At 51.1% G+C, this 12,642-nt stretch overlaps 2 protein-coding genes across 2 annotated transcripts; both read left to right on the forward strand.

Annotated features, from left to right (window-relative positions):
• Nucleotides 1-4,908: 4,908 nt before the first annotated feature.
• Nucleotides 4,909-6,927, forward strand: A1O9_10475 (uncharacterized protein; the record flags this gene model as incomplete). The annotated part of the gene is made up of 3 exons (XM_013400636.1): nt 4,909-5,252; nt 5,308-5,528; nt 5,585-6,927. The coding sequence occupies 3 exons, from the start codon at nt 4,909-4,911 to the stop codon at nt 6,925-6,927; spliced, it is 1,908 nt and encodes a 635-aa protein (XP_013256090.1).
• Nucleotides 6,928-10,182: 3,255 nt separating this feature from the next.
• A1O9_10476 (uncharacterized protein) lies at nt 10,183-11,865 on the forward strand (the record flags this gene model as incomplete). The annotated part of the gene is made up of 1 exon (XM_013400637.1): nt 10,183-11,865. One exon carries the CDS (start codon nt 10,183-10,185, stop codon nt 11,863-11,865), a length of 1,683 nt encoding a protein of 560 aa, XP_013256091.1.
• Between the last annotated feature and the right edge of the window lie 777 nt (nt 11,866-12,642).

Raw genomic sequence — 12,642 nt, forward strand, 5'->3', positions numbered from 1 at the left:
AAGCCCGGCAATCATTTCATATCGGTGTCTCCAAGCTAGTCAGGGATTTGCTTATTTTGCTCTGAATGGGCCGTCCCCTACCGTGGGATTTCACTTTTCGTTTGAACATGCATCGCTTTTCTGCTGGCAGGATGATTAGTGTTGAGGCTCGGTCGTGTTGCATTTGACTTTGAGCTGCTGCACTGTCCCATGCTTTGATACCTCGTAGTTTTGGTGGTGCCGTCGCTAATTCGCCAGAGTTACTGAAGTCTCGGTCTGTCTCGGTTGCCCACACAAGCTTGCAGCATGTACACAGTGCCGAGGAGTCTGCAGAGGAAGGAATATTCTGTATAGTTTGCGACTTCAAGGGAATGCTCTCCCTTGGGACAGGGTCTAGGAACACCGGTTGGCGGCAAGTAGGTATCTACGTGTAGGTACTCCGTACGGAGTACATGGGCAGCAGCAGGTAAGACAGCAGGGAGGCTCTTTAGCCTAGGCAATACATTGGGGATAAGCGAAGGAATGATGCCCGCTTGTCAGCGATGCGGCTGGGTATCCATGTATGACCAATCCAGATTTGATCCCAGATGGGGCATGCCCGGGTGAGACAAGTGCCTCTCTATTCTTGCACGAAGTCCCGCGCGAAAGGGGGAGCGCAGGGCGAGGGTACCGAAGGACCCAGAAAAGGAGGCCGAGGTTGTAGCACGTGCTTTGTTCGACCAGCTGAGTACGGAGTCTACTCGTGGGACGCCGCACCCGCTCGGCACTCGGCCCACGAGGTGGAGGCTTCTCCTTCTCCATCTCAGGCGATTGAGGATTTCTCACGAGACATTTTGTTTGGGGCGAATGTTCGTTATTACTCCGTACTTTATGGATCTTGCAGAGGAGGGGTGAGCGTCGTGAGCAAATGGGGCCAGGTTCGCGTCTCACATATTTGCGAAACCCTCCTGGCCGCTTCCTGCGTCATACGAGGCAAAGCACAACCCCGACTGGGGTTTCGCCAAAGGCAGGCCAAAAAGAGAAAAGAGGAAACAAAGCAGCAGAGAAAGCATCTTGGTGCCTCCTCTTTTTGCTGTGGCGTGCTTGTGACACAGTTCTGCCTCACGATATGCAGTTTCAGTTCGGCAGAGTATGAGCCTCTGCAGTTTTTGCATGTGTGGAAACCGGTCATTGGCTGTCCAGATCACGGCAATGTGCTCTTGGATAAGGAGTACGGAGCAATTGTGTCAGCGGCCGGCCGGCCGCAGGATTGGATTGGATTCCTGGGTTCAAGTCAGCCATTATGTCTGGATGATTGGAGGTCTGGAGCCTTTACCTCTCTTTTCTATGCTAATCCCGTCACCTGGAGATTTGACGAGGTCAGACGAGGTCAGAAAAAGAGTGCAAAGTCAGCCCCGATAGACCGAGAACATCAAACAAGATGAATGGCATATGCATGGCAGCGTTCAAAGCCCAAGTGCGAGTCGCGGTAGATTGCGTGCTGCGGCTGCAATGTCGATGACAGAGATAGACAGAGATAGACAGAGACAGAGACAGAGACACACACATACCCGTGAGTAGACGCACCTGGCACGTGTTCGTGATTTCCGTTCTCCGAGGAAAGAACCGGAAGGAGCAACGGCTTTGGGAAAGGGCCATGGAGACTGAGTTCCCTCGTGCTCGTACGAGCCCTCCATACTACAACATTTCCACCATTCCATCATATCAGTATTACTTTGACATAGCATATCGTAAACTGTTGAAGATGGAAGGCCACGCTGTGAACTGCATATCATTTGCCGTTCAATCCACCAGTTTCTTCCATGTTATGATGACCCTTGTCCCCTGTCTGTAGCTGCACGGGTTTCCTCACGCGATGGTCCAGGTCGCGAGGTCGCGTCGAACCAACTAGAGCCCCACCTTCTTATCCCGTTCTGCCAAGGCGCTATCCGAGTCGAGCCAATCAGAGCTGGCTGGGACCTGCGTTGTTCCTGCTTTAACCTCCCCGGTCAATGTCGAAATCTTATTCGATGAGGTCATGCCTCATTGGGGCAACAACCCCTGACTTTACTTTCCCTTGACTTCGACTGACTTGGGGGACTTGAGAAGCTTGCCCAGCACCATTTGCGATGACATCCACCGAGGTTTCCACACTCCTGGAGCTGGGCAAACACTAACAGCCCAGTCGCCGGCTACGAGAAGAGGATCGGACGATATGCTGCTCGACTCCGTCTTGCACTCCATGATCCAGCACGAACGCCTCCAGGCTACACGCTCCAGTACGAGGAACCCCTCGCTGGCCGTAGCGCGTTCCGGCTCCTCACGATCTTCTAGTTATTGCGCAAAACCACCGTGCTCCGCGCCACTTTTGCTTCTCTCCTATCTGTCCCTATCGGTCGGCTCAAGGCTGGCCATGGACGCTGGGGCACCCAGCGGCCTCGTGCCTGCTTGTCACCAGTCTTCACCAGTCGCTATTCTCTTGTTAGCTACAGCAGAAATGATGTGACATCTTCAACATGACTACAACAGGCTGCCTTCAGATCATCCTCCTCTGTTAGTGCGAGTATGTCAGCATCTCCGCAAAGGAGGGGGGGGTTTCCCTCAGGTCAAACTGAAGCTTTTGCCGTGAGCACATACGAGTAGTGCAGACTGGGCGAGCTCGGCCTTGGCTGTGGCTTTGGTATGGTTGTTGCACTACCCATGCACGACATGCAGCTTCGGCCTATTTTGCCCTGATCCTTAGTCCACCTGAACATGAGTTGGATCTTCAGGAGATTTCGATCCATGACACACCACTCTTTGCACGTGTGCGACACCAACGGCCCTTCTGAAACTCGGTGCCTGCATCGATGAAGCACAAAAGCTCCAGCCTCTCGAATAGCTGTTTGCTCAAGATCACCAGCGCTGCGTCGTGTGACAGTTGTAGGCACGCCACGTATTTAATGATTTGGCGATTTGACCACAGCTGACTGTCAGGCTGTCCAATGCCTGGGTTTGGAGGCTCCCGTCCAAAACACGGGGGCACCATCTCAAAACTGGTCAAGCGATAACTGAAAGATTGCCTGACCGATGACCGCGCCTGGAACCGCTTTCCTGCTGGTGGCAAATCGTAGCCGCTGCCATATTCAACCTGACAGCGAAACCGCCTGCCCCAAAGGTCCAATCATTTCGCTGTCGACCATGCCTGGCTGAGGCTGGCGAACAACCAAAGTTATCGGCCGCCTTTATTGGTTCTATCGTAACTATTAGAAAACAGTTGATCAAACAGCGTGGGAAGCCCGGAGTTTTCAAGAGGTATGAGCCCGTCACACTGACTGGCTGTATCATTAACGGCATTGCCTATGGTCTACAAGGCTATTGTCAAATCACACCGAGTCACAGCTAGTGGGAGTAGAGAGCGGAGGGGGCATCTTCAACCAGATTGTAGCAAGGCCGAAGTCCCTGGCACCCATTCCTGGCCCTATGGTTACGTTGAAGACATCCCGGAGCATTTGGCACTCGGCCGCTCAAGCGGTGGTCTTCCCTTGGCCTTCTTCCTGTTCTGGCGCCTGCATCGAAGCGTGACTTCGTGTCTCGGACGCGTGCAGACAGGGTTACCACCATGCAAAGATAAATTGGATTTCTGCAATAATGCTGTACGGAGTACCGACGACCTTCATGAGGGCATTAGAACACGCACCTCCGTTCTTGACCTACCATTTCTTCCTTCGTCGGAATAGAACAATCAATACCACCAGCGGGTTACGTGTACTCTAGCCCGGGCCAAAACCCCATCAAGGTCACGCTGCTAAAGCCTTCGGAAGAATACTGTAACGAGCGAGCTTTAGCCTCCCTGAACGAATCCTAGCGTGAAAAGAGTGAGACGGACACCATCATCCATGTTGTGACATGGATTGTTTTGACATGACTCCTCCCTGGGAGGGTGTTCGGCGCGTTCAGACAGGGGGTGTTTTGCTATGGAAGACTAGGGTGCCCTGGAGCAAAGAAGGTTAAGAAGGACCCCACCCAAAAGAACGCCTAAGCTCTTTACATCCTAGAGCCCAAAGACTTTACTAACGCTTACGAGGAGGTCAATGTGGTTTTCTCCAGGCTAATGACGCCCATGGAAAGGAGACCAGACCAAGAATGGATGCGGTGCCTTGAAAATGGGTCCTGTCCCGAATGCTCAGAAGCTTGAGACCCATTGAAACCAGCTGGGGGGCCTCCTTAGGCTCCTGAAGGCTTCCTTTGGCATGGGTCCACACACTGGGTACCTGCGCCAGCGCTTCTGCAAGGTCTCCATCATGCTTCACTGGCCGCTATTGACTCGCTGCTGGCGACACTTGGTGCAGGCCATGTAGGCCATGCAGACCCAAAAGCCCCGATATCTGTGTGGCTCGATGGGCCAGAAGCCGCTTGGTACTCCGTACGAGGACTCCGGACAGTGGTGACGCTCTTCACCGCTACCCCCATTGGTCTTTGGTCTGCTGGGTGGCCTCTGCGGTCTTGCTGGGTCTTCGGTTCGTTCGGGCTGCCTCCCTTTATTCTACCCGTGCCCTGCCCTACACCTCTCCTCGTCTCCTCTTTCTCTTCTCTAACCTCATTGTCGCTTTATCATTTTCTGTCTTTTCTATCTCTCTCACTTGGTTTCCTTTTATCTCGTCTTGTTCTTCAACAGCTCTCTTCGAGCGTGCCTTTCACTCCTTTAAGGCCCTCGACCACATTCCTTAAGCTTGTTGCTTTTTCATTCAACCAATCCGGTCCTTACCCCCTTTGAAGAATCAAACGCTTCCGCGTACGCATCACGAAGACCATCTTGACTGCAGCTGCTTGGATCAGCCTTTCAAGAGAACCTTCGGATCAGCGAACTCGCACATTACACTATCACTACCACTCCACGATACATTGCCTACGTGCACTTCATTCCTTTCGATCGAAAAGGCTCGCTCGACAAGTGCGGCCCTACACACCATGGACACTCCTGTGAAAATGGAACCAATGGGCGCGATGGATTCGTCAGACCCAGCCGATATCGACTTTGATCTCGATGGTGACTCGACACCATCTCCAATGCCAACTGAGGGTACACCTGGTAGCTCGGGTCAGAACTCTTCCTCTGCTCGCCGTCCTCCACGGAAAAGCACATTGACACAACAACAAAAGAACCAAAAGAGACAAAGGGCCACGCAAGATCAATTAGTCACTTTGGAAACTGAGTTCAACAAGAACCCAACGCCCACTGCTGCCACTCGGGAGCGCATTGCATCCGAGATCAATATGACCGAACGATCTGTACAAATTTGGTTTCAAAACAGGTAGGATACTGATCTCTATAGAACAATTTTGGATATGTACTGACGCGATTTCTAGCCGCCGCCGAGCTAAGATAAAGATGCTGGCCAAGAAGACAATAGAGAGCGGTGAGGATTGTGACAACATTCCAGAATCCTTGAGGCAGCTGCTGGCCATGCAGGCCATGGAATCTGGAAGACCATTCCCCCGTCAACTCATTGGACGTCCTGAAGGCCCAATGGCACAGTACGGAAGTGGCGGTATGTTGATTGGTGACCCTAATGCTCAAGGGAAAACTGGTATGTACAGTGCCGTCATATGTCTTCTACCAGTCTCCTAATATGTGCGTCCTTAGTCATTCACCACTTCACATGTCGATCTTTGAGCATTGGTACGTGGCGACGAGTTGGGCAAAATGCTATGGACTTGGTCATTTTCTATTCCCCAGATAAGGCTTGCATCACATACTACATCAACAATGACTCTGCCGGCTACAAGATCGAATTCCCTTTCGCCTTCATCAAGAGCATTCAATTGGAGTCCGGTGACACAGCACCCAACGCAAATGGCTCTCCTCCCAGACCTGGCGGTCTTGTCATTGAGTTGAACAGGCCACCTAACTTCTTCATGGACTCGTCCGGCTCTGGTGGCTTCTACCAGTGTGGCGACTTCACAGAGGATCAACAAGCTTCACAAATCATGACCCATCATTTGGGTGGACATCCCAAGGTCCTCAGTGGGCAACTAGCGAAGTTGGTTTCCCTAGAATCGTTCCAGAACCGATTCAATCCTTTCGACGTCCATGCCCTGCCAGCTTCCGCACCGGTCTCTCCGAACATGGGAATAGTTCGCCCTGCTTCTCAACCCTCGGTGCAATTTGCACGCCCACATCCTCCTCATGTAGGCATGTTCCAAGAACAATTCGGTGGTGTCAACCAACACCTTCACCCTGGTCGCATGCACCCTGGACACAAACGACAGCGAAGTCGGTCGGTGCCCATTGCTATTGATTTCTCCATGCTGCATGGTCCAATGCCCACATTCCATCTTCAGCAACCGTCGCCACAAATGGCACCGGAGAACCACAATTTGTTTCAACCCATGCCTCAGCATCCGGTCCAAACGGCCGTCGGATCGAATCTTCAAATTGATACATCTGCTGGGTATGGAATGGACTTCCGTCAAATACCAATGTCAGCAACAGCAACCTCTCCCTCAGAGTTTGCCAGCCCTGGCTTTTTCCCGACCAACCCAGCCCAGCAACCCATGCAAGCTTCCGATTTCGGAACACCTCAGCAGTTCAATATGCCGTTCCTCTCACCTTCTCCTATGCTCGATCCCAACATGGTGCCGACATCAGTTTCGCCGCTGTCGCATATGGGACACCATGATCCTGTCATTGCCGATCAATCACCACCACTATCAGCATTACACAGAAGCGCTTCAGCTGATATGTTCAACATGCATCATCATGACCATACTGGCATGATGGACGAAACGCTGATGCTGGGAGAGATGTACTCAAAACAGAACCTGAACATGCCAATGCCTAGTCCAGGATTTGATGAAAATGGCTTGATGCTGATGAACGACATGGGAGATTTCCAGACGCCAAGAGAGCAGATGTCGATGACGCCGTTTGGGACCGTCGATCCACACTCACTGCAAGCTGGCCTCCATCACTCACATCATGTCTGAGTACTCCAGCTCAGTGTAACAACTTGAACGACCTTTACGCATCCCCTAGAATTCATCATTTTATACAATCTCTATTCCCACAGAAATTGCCAATATGGTCTTCAATTTCTTAGCACTGTCCGGACGGCGCTCATCATCTCTCCAAACCTTTTGTTACATACAATATTTTTTGTTAGTGTTTTGCGGCCTAGGAGGCCTGCCGAACGAACAGCGTGGATAGCTGTTCGGTTATGTTCTTATTTACCTGTTCAAGGTTGTCTGCTTCAAATCTGTCTAGTAACGTGGTTATGCATCAGAAACGACATTTGCTTTTTTCGTCTGTTGGGGATATCGGGACTTCCTTTGTGTTTACTTCCGCTTTGATATAGGTCTGGCACAGTCGAGCAAGGTTGGGGGAGAACAAACACCACGGAGGAGCCAAACGAAAAAAAGTCTGTCTTGTCGATGGTGGAATGAATATAGGTCAACAGTGGATCCTAGTTCCTCACACAACACAAAAGTTTGGCAAAAATACCTCGCTTCTTGGTGAGAAAGCCCTTTTAGTATTTGCTCGATTCCGTTTGGATGAAAAAAGGCCCTTGGACTGGAGCACCGGGCGAATTAATTTCTTTCATACACCGTATTGCTTTGGTTCTTTGCCAGTTGGTGACCTCGGCGCAGTCCATCCGTCGGGCTACCAAATTGCAATTGAATCCGCTCGATGGGGGGAAGCTGAGTGTCAGGCTCAAAGAACCAACTGAGCGTACGGTGTCATTGAAGCCTATGGTCTGATGAGCCAAGGCAGGAGGAATCGATTGGTGATGGGCGAAGAGAAAGCAGAGTGCGCTTTGCACATGGATGGGTCGATGGCTGGACAGAAGGAGAAGACATACAAAGGTACACCCCAAGGTCGAGCGTCGATGGAACGGGGACGAAGTCGACTTGTTTATATCTGCGCAGCACGTTATTTCTAGCCTGTTTTCGATCTGTTTTTAAGATTTGCCGTTCATTCGTTTCGAAAATGCAATAAGAAAACCAATCAAAAATGGAAATGAGCAGCGCTCCTGGGCGTCGCAATCTGTTGACTCTTGTGTGTCTGTGTCTTTGCTAGTCACCCTAATTACCCAATTTGTTTTGATTAATTAATCAATTAAAAAATATGCGTCTGTGGGGGGGAAAATTAGGGACTTCTCGCCTTAACGCTCCCCCCCGCCCCCTTCTTCCTCGTCGTACTTGGTGTTCACCGAACGCCTAAGGTCAGGGCCGCCGGCGGGACTGTGTCCCTCTCTATCTGACTATCGAGCCTGGCGCTGTGACTTGGTTAGAGATGTTTACTTTTTATTATGGCAACCCGACACGCAACGTCCGCAGATTTAATGGTCCTTCGTCCAATCTCTCGTTGTGATTGCCCATCCCCCATCCAGCTTCCCCAATTCCCCTTCGCCTCAGCCTCGCACAAGCAAATTTGCAACTGAGATTGGGGCTCCCTCCATGCTCCACATATTGACTTTGGCATCATGGGAGATTGAGATCCGTGGAGACCTGTAGCCTGTTCGTGTGGTGGACGGGCTCGTGGCTCGTGGCTCGTGAGGCTGAAGCACGTTTTTCCAGGAAGGGCTTTGCTTCCATCGTGTTGTTTTGCCCCTGTTCTCCGGATACGGAGCACCGAATTTTGCTGTTTCATACAACTCCACAGATCGCTATTTGGTAAGGACCGAGTCCTCCGTAGCTTGCACACGCAATCAGCCGTTTATTGCAACACTATTGCGGCGCTGTTGCCATGTGGCACGCTCACTGACAGGAAGCATTTGGATGAAATTGTGGAACACAACTTCGATGAAATGAGGTCCATCTTTGTTGCGAGGCGAGCGGGGCGGTCCAACAATGCGAAGCTTCGAAACTATGAGGCGCTTTGCACCAGGGATCAATAACAGTATGGCTGCGAGAAGCGTGATCTGGCAAGGCACAGACCGGTTACACATTGAACACAGGCAAAACAACAGGCGCGATACTTATGAGTAGGCAGACACATGTTTGTGCTTGTGCTTTACAGTCATACTGGTAGTTATTCGGGGCATTTCGATCCTCTACGTAGCCGTATGGATGGAGTACCTTGTGCCTATTTCAACTCAGTCTAAATGCTAGCAATGTTGGTGGCTTGCAGATTGGTAGCAGACACAGATTCACACTTCCTACCTGGTACGGTATCCTAGATGTGATTCAATTACTGCTGTCGGCCCGTTCCCATGCTACACCGCATGCTTGGTGCCGTTCACCCAATATTTAGTTACAAGGAACTGAAGGTCTGTGCGAATGATCGGCATGAGCTTGTCAGAACTGTGCTTTGACGGCAGATTGTACACGTCCAGCGTGCTATGGGCTTCTGTATGTTGTGGGCTGGTTAAAATAGGCTTTGAAAAGTGTCAAGACTTAAGAACGCCCTGCACTTCGTTCTGGGACTCGCGACTACGAGGATTCATTGAGACCTCCCCCCCTTTATTGATTCTTGAACTGCTCTTGTTGTTATCAAACCTGTCGAAGATCAATCACGTTCACAGCCTTCAATTTTCTTATCGAAGAACAGAGTAGTTCCTCAAGACTAGCAAGCTTGTAGGTATGGCTTGCAATGTAACCTCCCTGTTTCAGAGCTGGACGGGAGAGCCTGATCGCCAGTTGCAGTCTGTGTCTAGTCTCACGGCGTCCTGGCCGAGGTACGGAGCAGCCAGGCACCAAACCACAGCAGCTGTTAAGAAACATGCACAGAGGCTGTTAGTATGGGGGCCAGTTGCTCCGTATGCCTGTTTGGTCTTGCAATCATGACCAATTCAAGTCAACAGCGAATTCACCAGTCATGCAAAAAGGCCCAAGGCTGAGATCGAGGTTCCAGATACCCTCTCGCCCCCCCCCCCCCCCCCAATTCCCCCAACCTTGCATTGAATTGGCTTCGGCTGTCGACTTGTCACGACATGGTTGGCCCAAAGGGTGACAAGGCGGGCGGTTGGCGTAGAGCCGAGCCCAGCACTGCCGCCAACGGACCGGGGCTGAGCCCGGATGAAGCCTTTCTTCCCTGATCTGAGCCGCATCTCCTCAAGCCTACATCATAGTCTAGCCTGACCGTCGCCTGGCGACTCGCTATCAGGAATCCTCCAAAACTCCTCGTTGTTCTTCTCGCTTCGCATCCTCCTCGATTGTTATCGATCCTTCCCTTGTCCATCCCTTGATCGCATTCCCAATCCACAATTTTGATTGATTATTAACATACAGTTGAGAATACCAATGTACCCTGAAAGCTCAGAAGCCGAGTCTAAATCTGCGTCCAGAGATGTTGTTCTTGACATCGATAGACTCGAAGACAACAAAGTGAATGACCTAACGCCTACTGCGCCCCCTCCAGTCCACCTGCCAACACAGTCGACCAGTGACTTTGTCCTTATCGAAGTCAAGGAAGATGCGCAAGCAGAGTGGCAGTACACGGAGAATCCTATTGCAAACGACCAAGTGATCCCTCAGTTTATGCAAGTCTTGGAAGACCTAGAAAAGGATACGCCCTCGTCGCCTCCGTCTCTGACACTATTAGCATTCGATGCCGGTACCAAGATCACAATTCCACCAGACACTGGTTACATAATCAACAACATCCTCGAAAGCCTGGATCTGACATTTTTCCCCGTTCCACCAGGCCTAGTCACTTTTCACAGCATTCCCCCACGATATCGCAAAAACTATCAGCAGGATGGGTCGACAGACGGCATCGTTAGGAAGAACAAATTCATGACTGAACGTTGTGCCTGTCTCATCTTTGAAGTGGCATGGGCGTACTCCCCTCGTTCAGGGGCAGTGTGCGCCTTCATGTGGATTGGAAGCCCTAGCACTTCACCACCTGTATATGCTGTATGGGCGAGGCGTTTACTAGATGATCTGCAGTCTCACCGCCGCTATGCCTCTCATCCTATGCTTCTCGGATTACTGGCCCACTGGCAGGGCTTTTTAGCGATTCGAGATATGTTCGGCCCGACCCTTCTCGACATTGAGGCCGTGATGCAGGCCACAGGTTTCTGGTACAATGTCGACTGGAACACGGCTAAGCCCGTCATCACAGAACAGGAACTCGGAGACTATTCTGCAAGAGTCACGGGAATGGCTATCAATATCGGTACGATATGTGACGACCTGTCGGGACTTCGCGAGCTGGCAGAATTCACCATTGCAGAATGCAATCGCATGGAATTGGACTGTGACAAAGATGACGGCAGCCCTCCCACCAAAGAACAGTTATTGTTGGCCGAAGCAAGCCGGTACATTCGACAACACGCCATCAGTCGTGCTCGATTGACGGGCCAGCTCCTCACTCAGGCAAAGAGCTGGGAGCACAAGTCTGTCTTAGTCGTCCAAGGGCTCTTCAGTCTCATCACTCAACGTGATCAGAATCAAAATCTGCGGATTGCGAACGACACTCAGATACTCGCACAAGAGTCCAAGCGGGACAGCACTGCCATGAAGGCCATTGCAATTGTCACCATGTTTTTCCTGCCTGGAACTTTCTTGAGCTCCCTCTTCGCCATCCCTGTTTTTGACTGGGACGCTCTGCATGGGAATGAGGTGGTGAATCGAAGACTGTGGGTGTATTTTGCGTTCACGATACCTACAACGTTCCTGGTCGTGTCACTGTATCTACTCTGGGAAAAATACGCCATGCACCTCTACGACAATAAAATCAAGGCGAGAGACAACCCAGCACCTAGCCCAGCTGCTAGTGTTGCCGAAGAACACGCACAACATCCACCTCCGCATGACAATCGCCCCCCGTCGCTGTACAGTGCAGACAACCGGCTCTCGGCCAGAAGCATCAGCCCCTCGATATTGAGCAGAAATCATCGCCCCTCAATCCACGGCTCGCACTTGGATCACTTGGGTCCGGGTGGCCCCAGTCGTAGGACTACGTGGACTTCAAATCGTTGAGCCTTTTATTGACGCTAGAAGTTCTAGTATATATACTGAAATACATAATCACAGAAAGAGTGCTCGACGGAGTACGCCGTACATTCTCCTTAGGTCAGAGCGATTGAATCCCAGGTCAAGTGTTACCCAGTAGTCGATGAATCGATGATCAAGCAATGAATTCATGATTCGATTGCTGAGTGTCGAATCTGTACAACTTACCTAGTTACTTTGACTGGTTGCGATGAATCCCGGCAGATGAGGCCCCACGAGTACTTTTTTTCGGTTTCCTCATCTTGCTTTGCCATCGCTAACTTGTAAATTGCTTCGTGCCGTCCGGTGGAATTGGATGCCCAAGAACCGTCGGAGACACCTGAGAAGGACACCTCGGTACTCCATACGGAGTATCCATAAGATACATCCTTTTCCCGGACTCCAAACAGATACCCGATAGCCGGCACTCCGTAGTCCTTTGTCACGGAAAGTAAGCAATGCGGAGGCTCAGCGCCAATTGTGATTTCCGGACCCGATATGGAAGGGACAAAGAAATAGGCCGCGTTGGTGTATCTTATCCATGATGTTCCTCGTCACGTCTTCACAGCGCCGCAGTTATTGCAAGCTTGGATGAGTGTCCTTGTACGACATCATGATACATTTACGAGCCGCACACAGCTTTTTACAAATCTCCCAGAGACAGTTCAGCGGTGTATATGTTTTAACGGATAGCTGCGACTCCTGCAGATACTTACTGACTAGGCAAGACATGGTTTGCTACCGTGAAGCGAAATGAGCACCTGC

The sequence above is a fragment of the Exophiala aquamarina genome, assembly GCF_000709125.1.
Source record: "Exophiala aquamarina CBS 119918 chromosome Unknown aczIA-supercont1.13, whole genome shotgun sequence".
NCBI lineage: Eukaryota > Fungi > Ascomycota > Eurotiomycetes > Chaetothyriales > Herpotrichiellaceae > Exophiala > Exophiala aquamarina.